At 58.6% G+C, this 12,293-nt stretch overlaps 1 protein-coding gene across 1 annotated transcript; it reads left to right on the forward strand.

Moving 5' to 3' along the window:
- Positions 1-5,813: 5,813 nt before the first annotated feature.
- On the forward strand, positions 5,814-9,895 carry LOC118702097 (keratin, type I cytoskeletal 13). The gene is made up of 8 exons (XM_045570777.1): positions 5,814-6,340; positions 7,342-7,424; positions 7,610-7,766; positions 7,942-8,103; positions 8,192-8,317; positions 8,427-8,647; positions 9,244-9,268; positions 9,600-9,895. The coding sequence occupies exons 1-8, from the start codon at positions 5,858-5,860 to the stop codon at positions 9,675-9,677; spliced, it is 1,335 nt and encodes a 444-aa protein (XP_045426733.1). The 5' UTR covers positions 5,814-5,857; the 3' UTR covers positions 9,678-9,895.
- Positions 9,896-12,293: the final 2,398 nt, after the last annotated feature.

The raw sequence follows: 12,293 nt of genomic DNA on the forward strand, positions 1-12,293 counted from the left end.
CGCCTCCGTTGGGGGATCGTGGGAGCAGGACACGGGGTGGGTGGGTGAGGGGGTGCTTCCCCCATGCGGTTTTGGGAACTTAGCACAGAACTTGGCATAGCAACTAGCTAGTGTTTTTATATACACTATTTTTATTTTTGTCCCCTATGAAAGGAATAAACGTGATTTATGTAAAACCGTCGGCTAATTACTTACCACGTGACTGGTGCACGGAGTGTATGGGGTCCCTGCTCTGCGGTCGGCACTGTGCTGGGCACACCCACCCACAGGGCTCCTGGAAGGCAACGGAGGGCGGTCAGGGTTGACTCCTCTCGTCTTAGAGACGGGGAAACGTGGAGATGAGGGAGTGGGGGAGAGGCAGGACCTGCCCAGGGGCCTCACGAATTTAAAGCAAGCAGCAGGGTTGGGGCTGAGCCCCGAGTTTGTTTTGACTCCAAGACCAGGGCTTCCTCTGGGCCTCAGGCCCCAGCCCTTCCCCATTCACTGCCAGCTCCCTCCTCCAGCACAGGTGCTGCTGGAACCTCCCTCCTTCCCTGCCAGGCGCACCTGACCTCCAGGTGGCAGAGCCATTCCCTCCTCTGCCCCTGAGAGCCAACTCCTCCGCACAAAACACTTCAAGTGCCCAGAGAGAAAAAAACAAAACACCAGCTCCAGGAGGGCCTCCCTGATTTCCCCAAGCTTACCTCCAAAGTAACACCAGCCCCCCTGGCCCCCTCTGTCCTGACCCCAGCGTCTCCACTCCCCGGCCCATGAGAGCTGCGGCAAGCACGCACACCTGATTTATGGCCTGTGGTCTGGGGCTGGTGCCTGGAGAGAGGGCAGGGAATGAGGAAGTGGAGACCTCTGGGTGCCGTGGCTGGGCTGGGTCAGTGGGGAGAGGGAGAACTGGTTTCTTAGCCCGCTGGGAAGAGAAGATGTGTGTGTGAGGGGGGGCGGGGGGGGGTTTTCAACCCTGTAATCCTGAGAATCAAATCATTTTGGGGGAGAGCCAAGCTCTCTGAGAGGGGGCCCCTGGGTCTCGCTGCATGGAAGCCCTTGCCGGGCAGCTCTGGGTGGAGAGAGCTGGCTGCTGTGCTCTCTGGGGGAGATGTAATCTAGAACGTGCCTCCTGAGTACCCCCTTCCCCTGGGGCTGGAGGAAGGAGACACAGTTTATGAAGCGCCTACGCCGGGCCAGGCGCTCCACGGATGGCATCTCCTCTCCCAGCAGCTTTGCAAAAGCGGGGTCCGCCCGCAGCGTCTGTTTCCAGGAACGGAACCCGAGGCCCAGGGAAGTTAGAAACCGGAGCAAAGTCTCGGGCTGGGAGATAGGGAAACTGAGTCTGGAATTGCCTCTGATTCCAGACCCTGGTGACACAAGGGTGACAGACGGAGGACACACTTTTCTTACCGGGATGTGCCCATCGGAAACCCACTTCTTAACCTCTGGGCGGCCGGGTTGAGCCTCCTACGGCCGCTGTGGCCAGAAAGATGTCCCCCCCCCCCAAGCTCAGTCTCTCACGCTGTGGTTAGGCTTATGCAAAGGCCCACGGTGCCGGGGGCCAGGTCCCGGCCTCCTGGGACAGCCAGGCGCCTTCCTGGTCTGAGACTCTCAGACCCAGCGGCCTGGCTGCTCCTGCCTCACCACCTCTGGCCTCTGTGGAGACGTCTTGGGCCCTAAGCAGTCAGCCAAGGAGTTCTCAGCCTTTACTCTGTAAGAGTAATGGCCTCTTAGAAGCTGCAGAGAGGCAGGTGGGGCCTGGCCCCCGAGCTGCTGGAGGGGGAGGGAGGCTGTCTCTCTCTCTTTCCCTGTAGCACCGGGTCCTGTTCTGCTGGGGCTCCAGGAGGGCCATCAGGGAGGCCCTGGGACTTGCCAAGCCCTGGCCCCTGCCTGACCCTGGAGTGAGCTGCACACGCCCAGGGGTAGCTCCTGGCAGGCCCAGCCCTTAAATAGTCTCTGTCGAGAGGACCCGCCTCCTGCCTGCCCCTGGGTTGAGGTTGGGCTTGGCCTCCAGCCAATGTGAGCTGCAGGCACAGGGATGTGGGATTAGGGCCTGGGTGTGGCCTTTGCTCAGGGTGGGCTACCTAGAGCAGGTGTGTGATGTGCCTGCCACTGTCCCCCTGAGGACTTCGCTGGTCCTTGTCCCTCTCCGGGCCTCTGGGTCCCCATCTTTAAATTGAGGAGTCTGGCTGGACTCGATGGTTTGGGAGGTCTCTGTGAGCTGGGACTCAGGGGAAGCAGACTGTGGGACCTGGGACAGCGGGGCCATGTCTACTCTGGGCCGGTTGTGTCCTCAGAGGGGGCGCTAAGAAGATCCTGACCTAACGCATGGCCTGGCTTCTCCTTTGCTTTCCTGGCTCAGACCCGGCTCTAGCTGTTTGATAGTAGCTTGGGTGCGTGCCCACCTGGAGCTCACCTGGCCCTCCGTGGGCAGCTGGCAGCACAGAGGAAATGAGAAGCTGGAGGTAGTTGCCCAGCCGGTGAGGATCAGCAGTAGAACATCAACCCAGGAACCAGAAGGCCATCAGTTCCATTTCCGGCAGGGCACCTGCCCAAGTTACAGGCTCAATCCCCCGTGGGGGATGTGCAGGAAGCAGCCAATCGATGATGTTTCTCTCTCATCAAAGTTTCTCTCTCATCCATGTTTCTGTCCATCTATCTCCCTTCCTCTCTCTCTAAAAATCAATTAAAATATTAAAATAAAATCAAATCAAAAGCTATACAATAAAAAAAAAATAAAGAAAAAAGAAGCTGGCAACTTTCCCATGAGATGTACAGCTGGGGTGACCCCACTGGATACCACCCCTGTTTTCCATCCTTCTCACCCCACAGCAGCAGACAGCGCTAGACAGCTGACCCCTCTGGCATTAGCTGCACCGGCTTTGCCACTGTGGGGAGCAGGACCGCCCGCCAGCTGGGCCTGCGGGGACGGGGACCTGAGAATGGAGACGTCAACAGAGGACACCCTTGTTTGGAAAGGATGGCACTAATACTGGCCTGAAAGGGGCTTACCAGGCAGTGGTTTAAGTGCACACAGGCCCTGCAACCAGAGGTTTCAATCTTGACTCTGACACAATTGAGTTTGGACAATGCATTGAACCTCCACGGGCCTCAGTTTCCTCATCTGAAAAAAGGGTATGATAAAAACAGGCAAGTTGCTTTTTTTTATTTTTTTTTTGGTCTGTGTTACATTTATATATTTATTTATTTATTTATTTTTAAAATTTAAATGCTTTATTATTTAAAGTATTACATAAGTCTCCTCCCCACCATTGACCTTTCCCTGGCTGCCCCCACATCCCATAGTCAAGTTGTTTTGCAGTCATGCATGTAGAGTTTAACACAGCATTCAAGAAATGTTAACTAGTGTTATTTTATTATCTTTAAACACATATAGAATGAAATACCCAGAGGTCATTCACGGAGTTCACAGAACTCCGTGAGTCCTACGACATCAGGTGGGGTGGAGAGAGCCAGAGGCCAAGTTTAAATCTTGACTTCATGGTGACCTTGGCCAAGTGGCTTGGTCTCCCTGGACCTCAGCGGCCTCATCTATAAAATGGGCCCATAAGCAGCCTCTTTGGTCGTTGTACGGACTCAGCGGGTTCAGTGCAGCCTTATGTGCAGGGGGTGCTCATGTACCAGCTTTCTCTCTCCTTTCCTGGAAGAGTCCTGGGCAGGCGGCTGAACAGGTGTGGTTTCACCAGAAAGCAAAACCAAGAGCTCAAGACCAGCGAACGGTGCCTCAGCCCGGACTCCGTCCTGGGCTGTTAGAAGCGGGACCTCCGCCCGGTTTCCCCCAGAGGGCTCAGCTGCTCCCTGTGGGTCAGAGGTCCGCATTCCTGTGTCAAGTCCCACTGGGGAGGGGAGGGGTGTGGAGGGCGGTGGCCTGGTCAGGCAAGGGGGCATGTGTGTGCTGCTGGGCTTTGCGGGATCTGAGGTATTGTTCCTCCAGAACCTGCTCAGCAGCCCCGGGGAGATCATCACTCGGGCCTGGCAGGTTCCATTAATCACCTTTTTGTCAGTTCTGATCCTCTATTGAGTGAGCCAGAGCTCCTGGTTTGGGCTGAATCAAACCCTACCTGAGGGAGAGCTGAGCCATCAGTTTGGGGCAGAAGGGCCGGGCCAGGTCAGGGGTCGGTGCATCTCGGGGTTCACCAGGGCTTTGGGCACCTGCAGCACTCCCTGGCTCTCTCCCTGGTGCTGACACCCGCTGGGTAGAGCGCAGGCCGCTTCCCACCTGCAGCAAACAAAGGCGAGCGAGCCCTGACTCACAGCCCTCGCTCCTGGTCTTGCTGAATCAGCCAGGATCTTCCACATCTGGGCCACCCTACCCGGCCCTGGCCAGGTCCCATGCAGACCCCTGGCTGGTGCGGCCAGAACCCTGGCCCCTTGGTGAGTGGGGCTGTGAGCCTGAGTCCCAGGCCCTCCATTCTCAGACCTGGAACCTTCTCCCTCTATCTGGGCTCTGGGTGGTCACCTCAAGGCCCTTTCCTTCCCGCCTGGGTGGTGAGGGCCCCTCTGGCAGGGTTACTAAGCGCAGCTGAGTTTCAGCCACTTCTCAGAGAGAGCCTGGCCCCAGGTCCTGGGTCACATCCTCCAATGTGGCCTCTTGGCCAAGCTCTCACCATCTGAGACAGGTGTCACGTGGTTGGGGGCCGGACACGGCCCCGCTCAGGCACTGCAAGGCCGGCCTTCTGTCTGGGCAGCTAGTATAATGGAGTCATGAAACACCCAGGCTGGGCTGATCCAGGGCTTCTGATCCCCGGATCAGCTGATCAATGATTCTTCCTTATGACTGATTTTTTTTTCCGCTCTCTCCCTCTCCCTTCCGCTCTGAAATCAATAAAAATATAATACATTTAAAACGCATTAAGCAGGACACATGATTTGTACATTTTATTTTATGAAAATTATACCTAAGTAATGAGCCTTAGCGTCAGATAGGACCAGACATGGGTCTCAGTCCTGACTCTGCCTTTTAGGCTCAGTTACCTCACGTGTAAAATGGGGATAATAGCAGGACCCACCTCATCCGCTGCTGCAGGCTTCAAGTTCATAGTCAACTAGTGCCAAGTTCTCAGCCCAGCGCCTGCATGGGCTAAGGGATCTGAGAGTATGACCTACTGTAACACACAGGGCTGTTTCCTCTTCCCATGCCGCTGTTTCCCCAGCTGTGCTGGGTGGTCCCTAAGGTTCCGAGCCACTGTGACTTTATCTGAGACGCTCAGAGCCATCCTCTTCTCAGATGGAACACTTTCAAGGTGGTTGACCCTATAGGACCAAGCCAACTTCTCCCTCCACTCCGCTGGGGGCATGGGGGCAGGTGACATGCTAAGAACGAGGCAGAGCTTTCTGGTCAGAGGTTTTAGGAACAGAAAGAAGGGAGGCCCAGGGCTGCGGTGACCTCGCAAAACACCGGGCCACCCTGCAGCCACCTCTCCCTTCCCAGAGGCACCGAGCAGCCTTTGCAGCTGGGTCCCCATTCCAATACTGGGTGGGGCCGAGGCCTCTGGGAGTGAGTTCCTTAAGTGGAGGGGTGAAACAGAATTCAGCTGTCAAAGGGCAGTCCTAAGCAAAACACCGTTCCCTCTGAATCATCCCTTTTGTCAAGGGTTTAAAAAAAAAAAAAAAGCCAGCACCTTCCCCCTTCCCTCCAGGCACAACCCACCCTGGAAAGCAGAGGCAGCTGGGCTTGTGGGAAACAGAGACGCCCAGCTGGCATCCATCAGAGGGTGGGGATGGGAGGAGAGGCGATGGGGCCATTGTCCAACCTCTGCGGAGGATGTATAAAAGGCACCCACTGGGGGAAGAGCCACATCCTCGTACCAGGCCAAGTCAAGCTCCTGCCCGCACCTGCTCTCCATCTTCTCTCATCATGAGCCTTCGCCTGCAGAACTCCTCCGCCAGCTACGGAGGCGCATGCCAGCTGGGGGGCGGCCGCGGCATGTCTTCCTGCTCCAGCCGATTCGTCACCGGGGGGTCCTCCGGGGGCTATGGCGGCGGCATGAGCTGTGGCTTCGGTGGAGGGGCTGGTAGTGGTTTTGGATCTGGCTTTGGCGGTGGCTTTGGCGGTGGCTTCGGCGGTAGCTGTGGTGGGGGTTTTGGCGGTGGTTTCGGCGGTGGCTTTGGTGGTGACTTTGGTGGTGGCGATGGCGGCCTCCTCTCCGGCAACGAGAAGATCACCATGCAGAACCTCAACGACCGCCTGGCCTCTTACCTGGACAAGGTGCGCGCCCTGGAGGAGGCCAACGCCGACCTGGAGGTCAAGATCCGGGACTGGCACCAGAAGCAGAGCCCGGCCAGCCCGGAGCGTGACTACAGCCACTACTACAAGACCATCGAGGAGCTGCGGGAGAAGGTGAGCCCCTGAGTGCTGAGGAGGGTCCCTGAGTGCAGGGCAGAGCTGAAGAGGCCAGGACACGCAGCACCCCGGGGGACCAGCAGATGCAGGGCGGGTGGAATTCTCACACCCTTCCCGCCGGGAAAAACTCTAGTCTTTTACTACCAAGTGTCTCCACTCGTGATGGGCTTATCTCATGCCGTAGCACCCCGAGTGCACTTTCTTCCACTCTCCATGTTATTGTTGTTCGTTCTCGTGTCCACGTTTTTATTGCTTTCCAAACAGTTATGTTATTAGTGACTCAGCCTCCAGGGTCCTGACCCACTGAGTTATTGGGACACCATGACAGGTTTAAAAGCCACGAAGAATGACTAAAGTCAATAGAGAAATGGAGACGAGTTCGCTCACGGGGCTGGAAATACTGGTTTCCTTTGTAGGGGCCCCTTTCAAGGGTTAGACGCAATTGGCCGTGAAGGGGTGGGGGAGATGGAGGCAGAGGCTTCGGCAGGGCCAAGCTGAGCTTCCCTCCAAGCCTATGCATCCTGGGTGGTGCCAACTTGTTGGGACAGCTTGTTGGGCTGAGTCCCGGCTCTGTGGGGGTGGGTTTCCAGGGCTTCAGGATAGAAAAAGCTCAGCCAAGGAATCCAAATGCATGCATCTATTGGTTGGGTTTCCCCTCTGTTCAGCGGCAGACCAGCTCTGGCGCACGTGGGCTGCCTCCTGAGCTAAGGGAGAGGTTCTCAGTGACCTAGAGAGGTCGCTAGTCTGAGGCCTCAGAGACCTGGCTGACCAAAGATGTTCTCTTCTTGGAGGGCTCGTTCCCCTCCCTGCACCGATTTCCGAATTCCGCTATCTTCCCCATCCTGACCGGAATGCAGGCTGTAGGATGCGAATGAACTGAAGGGATTGGGCCAGCCCCTCACTTCACAGAGAAGCAGCCCAGGTCCAGCTCCCCTGCTCTCTCAGCCCTCCGACCCCAGCTCCTGGGACCTCCCTCGGTGACCTTCTGTGTTTTGCAGATCCTGGCGGCCACCATAGACAACAACCGGGTCATCCTGGAGATCGACAACTCCCGGCTGGCTGCCGACGACTTCAGGCTCAAGTGAGTTTGTTGTTCCCTTCCCCGTGCCTCGCAGTCTCTTGTAGACAAACGCTCATCCGAACCATGACATTGGAGCTTCCCAGGAGCAATGTCTTAGAGAAGCAGCAGAGTCCAGGGGGGATGTCTAATACCACTCATGTGTGTGTGTGTGTGTTTTTTAATAATAATAATAAAAAATCCTTCAGGTATGAGAACGAGCTGACCCTGCGCCAGAGCGTGGAGGCCGACATCAATGGCCTGCGCCGGGTGCTGGACGAGCTGACCTTGGCCAAGACCGACCTGGAGATGCAGATCGAGAGCCTGAAGGAGGAGCTGGCCTACATGAAGAAGAACCACGAGGAGGTGAGAGGGGGCATGGGCCTGCCAGGGTGCACCACCTCCAGTGAGAAAGGGGAGCCCAATGCCATGGCCAGACCCTATGCTCCACTGTGGGTTTCCAGAACATTCCAGTAGCATCCAGAACCAAGGAGAGGAAACAGGAGGAGCCTCATAACCTCTTCCTCTCCCATCCCCACAGGAGATGAAGGAGTTCAGCAACCAGATGGTAGGCCAGGTCAACGTGGAGATGGACGCCACCCCGAGCATTGACCTGACCCGTGTGCTGGCCGAGATGCGGGAGCAGTACGAGGCCATGGCCGAGAAGAACCGCCGGGACGCCGAGGAATGGTTCCACAGCAAGGTACCCGGCCCTGTTCCCCTGAGAGGCCTGGGGGTGCCGAGCCTGCCACCCGGACTTCTCCGTCACCTCCCCCCTGTTTGCCTTTCAGAGCGCGGAGCTGAACAAGGAGGTGTCTTCCAACACAGAGATGATCCAGACCAGCAAGACGGAGATCACGGAGCTCAGGCGGACGCTCCAGAGCCTGGAGATCGAGCTGCAGTCCCAGCTCAGCATGGTACACGCCTGCAGCCCCCTGCCTGCAGCCCCCTGCCTGCCCAGCGGCCACCGCCTCCGGGCCTCCCCCGGGCCGGGCTCCCCTCACCACCTCTCTCTTGCCTCACCAGAAAGCCGGGCTGGAGAGCACGGTGGCCGAGACCGAGTGCCGCTACGCCACGCAGCTGGTCCAGATCCAGGACCTGATCAGCAGCATGGAGGCCCAGCTGAGCGAGGTGCGCGCTGACACCGAGCGCCAGAACCTGGAGTACCGGCAGCTCATGGACATCAAGTCGCGGCTGGAGCAGGAGATCGCCACCTACCGCAGCCTGCTGGAGGGCCAGGACGCCAAGTAGGTCCCCGCCGGCCTCTCTCCTGGGAAAGCAGGCAGCGTCTTAGGGGTCAGGGCCTTGGTCCCAGGCAGGAGGAGGCCTGATTGAGCTTAAGCCACTGGACGGAGACCCAGGACCAGAGCTCCCCTGTCCTCTGGAATCAGGCTGCGGAGCCCATGCCTGACATTCTAATCCAGGCCTCCGAATGGGACCAGCAGGACTAGGGACCGTGGAGGGAACACCTCCTATTGGAAAAAATACGAGCTTGGATTGGGGTCGGCAGAACAAAGTGCTTGCAAAGGCGATGTAACGGCCTTCGGACCATTTGCAGAGACCAGGCCATCCTGTGGGCTCAGAGCGGAGTGGGGGTGGGGCTGAGTGGACCAGAGGGAGGACGAAGCTTCTGGCAAATGCCCTGCATTTGGGGGCCAATGGTACCTTCTCCTGAGGTCTCCACAATCAGACAGACAGACCTGGCAGGCACCTGCTGCTGCTGCCCCTGGGCTGAGGGCACAATTGGGTGACACAGCCCCACTTAGGGCTCCGAACGATGGTCTGAGTAGTTGTGAGGAGGGTGCTTTGCCTCGGTGCTCACACTGCCTCTCCTCTCTTCCAGGATGACGGGCTTCCCCTCCTCCGGAGGTAAGGACATGCTGGGGCGGCCCCTGCTCCGGGCAGGGGCAGCGCTGGGCTTCCCCAGGGGAAGGGGTGGGGCTGCGGGGAGCCTGGGCATCTGCTCACCGGCTTCCCTTTCATCATAGATGGCTCTTCCCGTGGAGCCACCGGCTGTCTTGGGGAAAGCTGGCTTTGGGGGAGAGTCCCAGAGTCCCGTTAACGAACCCCTCACTGACCAGTGCGGGGGGGGTGGTACTGGGGTCTCCTGGGGCCCTGCTCTGGCCCAGGGTGAGTCTTCTCCAGCCTGAGCCTCTCTTGCCTCCTTGTTTCCCAGGAACCACCAGGATCAGCAGCTCCGGAACCACCAGCTCCGGCAGCCCCACTGGTCCTGGCCCTCGCCGCCCGTCTGAGGCCACCACCACCCGTCGGCCTTAAACCTGCCCGGCATTCCCTCCCTCTGTCTTCAGCACCCAGAGGGGGAGAGAGTGGAAGGGTCCTGCAGGAGAGAGGGGGGGACCCCGGGAGCTCAGTCACCCCGCTCCCAGGACCCGGCCCCCTTCTCCCCGGGCGGGAGCCCCTTGCTCTTCCCTCTGGGTCGGCTTCCTTCTCCTCCTGACCTCGCTGCTCTGATTTCTCCGCTTCTCTGCTCAAAAGAATTCAATAAAGTTTCCTGCCTTTTTGCAAACGTATTTTTGATTCTGGCCTGGTTTTTGTGGGTGGCACCTGCTGAGAACCTGATTTGGGGCTATGGGTGAGCAGGTCACTCCGACAAGCTCGGCCCAGGGAGCTCCCATTGGGCGTCCCATAGCACCCAGTGCAACAAGGGCAAACACAGGGGCGCTGGGGGCTCACGGGTGATGGCGCCCTGCAAGCATGGACATGGGCAAACTGGAGACATGCAGGGGCACGTGAGGAAGCTCAGCACCCAATAGGGTGCCCAGTAATAAGGCAGCAATGGGGGGGTCTTGTTGAGCCAGTTAATGGGGAGAGGAGAGGTATGGAGGGTGCTGGGCGGGCTGCGAGCGGCCACTGCAGGGCTGCTCTGGGGAGAAGGAGGCCCAGGACCATTGCCCCAGCCCCAGCCTGCTGCCTCCCTGCTCCCTGCAGACGCGATGGGCCTCCGGCCTGCAGTGCCCCTCAGCATGCCCCACGGTCCCGCTCTTCCCAACCACTCAGTGCAGCAGCCACAGGCCTCAGTGAGCGACCTGTGTGCTGCCTTTCTTCCCCACTTCCCCCTGCCCCTGCCCCCTCCCCTCCTGCCCCTCTGGGTGTTCCAGCTCAGACTCATAGCCTTCTCTTGCTCAGCCCACTCCTTCCACCGGGACTGGTCTCCTGGACCCTGGAGTGTGCACGCTTCTCTTTTTCCTCTTGTCTATGCCTGTTTGCCGGTGAGAACACTAATGTTGTATGTTCATGCGAGAGATTCCAGGCTAGAGGGGGCTATAACACAGGGGGAAGGGATAATGTGCCCAGCACGCACTCTGTGCAGGGCTCCTTTCATTCTTCATTTCATCTCTATAATGATCTGTGAGTAGGCACCGTTGTGCCCATTGTACAGATCTGAAGGCTGAGGTCCAGACTGGTTCAGTGGCCTGCCCAGCCTCAGAGCTGGGGTCCATGTCCCAACATGCTTTCCAAGACCGTGGCTGGTCCTTTGTCAGCGCCAAGTGTTCAGCGCTGGGGAGCTAGGGGGAGAAACGAGGCTCCCCTAAGCCCAGTGCTCAGGGGACAAAGACATCCACCACAGAGCATCCTCATGGCCTCATTCCCAGTGCCCTGGAGCTCCAGAGCGGAGCGCCTCCGAGGGGCAGGTGCCTCGCACAGGTGACTCCTGGCTGCTCTGTCATCCTCCTCAGCAAAAGCCACTTCCCTCTCCCCAAGGCTCCTCCCAGATGCATGAGGCCAGGGCACCTCTGCACTGCCCTCCACTTGGGGTTGTGTGTCCTGCCTGGGTCCTGCAGGGGGCAGGCTCACTCCAGAAAGCAGGCCAGTGCCTCTCAGGCCACCTGCTGGGACACAGAGTGAGACACAGGGCTCTAGACCTGGTCCTCCCCTGGCCTGGTCCCAGCATGGCCTCATGTTGGGCAGCTGGGCACGGGGGTGAGCAGGGCATGGCTGAGGACAGAGCAGCAGCCCCGGGGCCCCCCTGGGTGCCTGTGATCCCTCTGCTTTGGGTGACAGCCTTGAGAGTCCACAGAAGACCTAGGGTGGGAAGTCAGGGTGCCTAGGTCTTCCTGGCAAGGGGAATCTCAGCCTTCAGATCTGTGCAATGGGCACAATGGTGCCAACTCATGGGTTGTTGTAAAGACAAGGTGAAATAAAGAAAGAAAGGAGCCGTGTACAGAGTGCTGGGCACATTATCCCTTCCCCTCTAGTTTGGAATCCCTTGCAGGAGCATACAACATGAGTGTCCGCACTCACACACACCTGAGGGAGCCAGGGGAAGAGAGGAAAGGAAGATCCCAGGAGGGCTGTGGTCCATGGCACTGCGCCAGCCTCCCTGCGGGGGCCTCTGCCCTCCCTGCCTGGGTCCGTGCGTCTCAGGGGTTCCTGGGGGTGTGACCCCCGGTGAACGTTGTTCCTGAGCTTTCGGAGCCGGGAGCGGGCAGGCTGTGTGCATTGCTTCCCTCGGAGCAGCTCCCCGGGGGGCTCCAGAGTTTGGGGGGAACCAGGTGGGTGGCTGATGGCTGGGTGGGTGATGGCTGGGTGGGTGCTGCCCTTGGGGGTGGGTGGAGATGTGGGGAGTTGGCCGAGAGCTGGCATTCACTCTTCTGGCCCATTTTTATAGACAGCCGTAATAAACCCGTGGCTTCTTTCATCCCAGGCTCTCAGACCGGGTTGAAAGTAGACTCCGCAGTATAAACTGTGGTTAATTACAACCCAGAGCCCGCAGTCCGGCTGGCAGACACCCCGAGACCCACTGCGCACCAGCCCCTGTAAACGCAGCTGGTGGAACCCAACCAAACGGGGAAACCGGCTTTGTGGTTCGGTTAAGTGGTACCTGCATCCAGGGGACGCGGGAGGCCGAGGTACCAGCTTCTATCCTCAGGG

The sequence above is a fragment of the Pipistrellus kuhlii genome, unplaced genomic scaffold (assembly GCF_014108245.1).
Source record: "Pipistrellus kuhlii isolate mPipKuh1 unplaced genomic scaffold, mPipKuh1.p scaffold_m20_p_37, whole genome shotgun sequence".
In the NCBI taxonomy this organism is placed as follows: Eukaryota; Metazoa; Chordata; class Mammalia; order Chiroptera; family Vespertilionidae; genus Pipistrellus; species Pipistrellus kuhlii.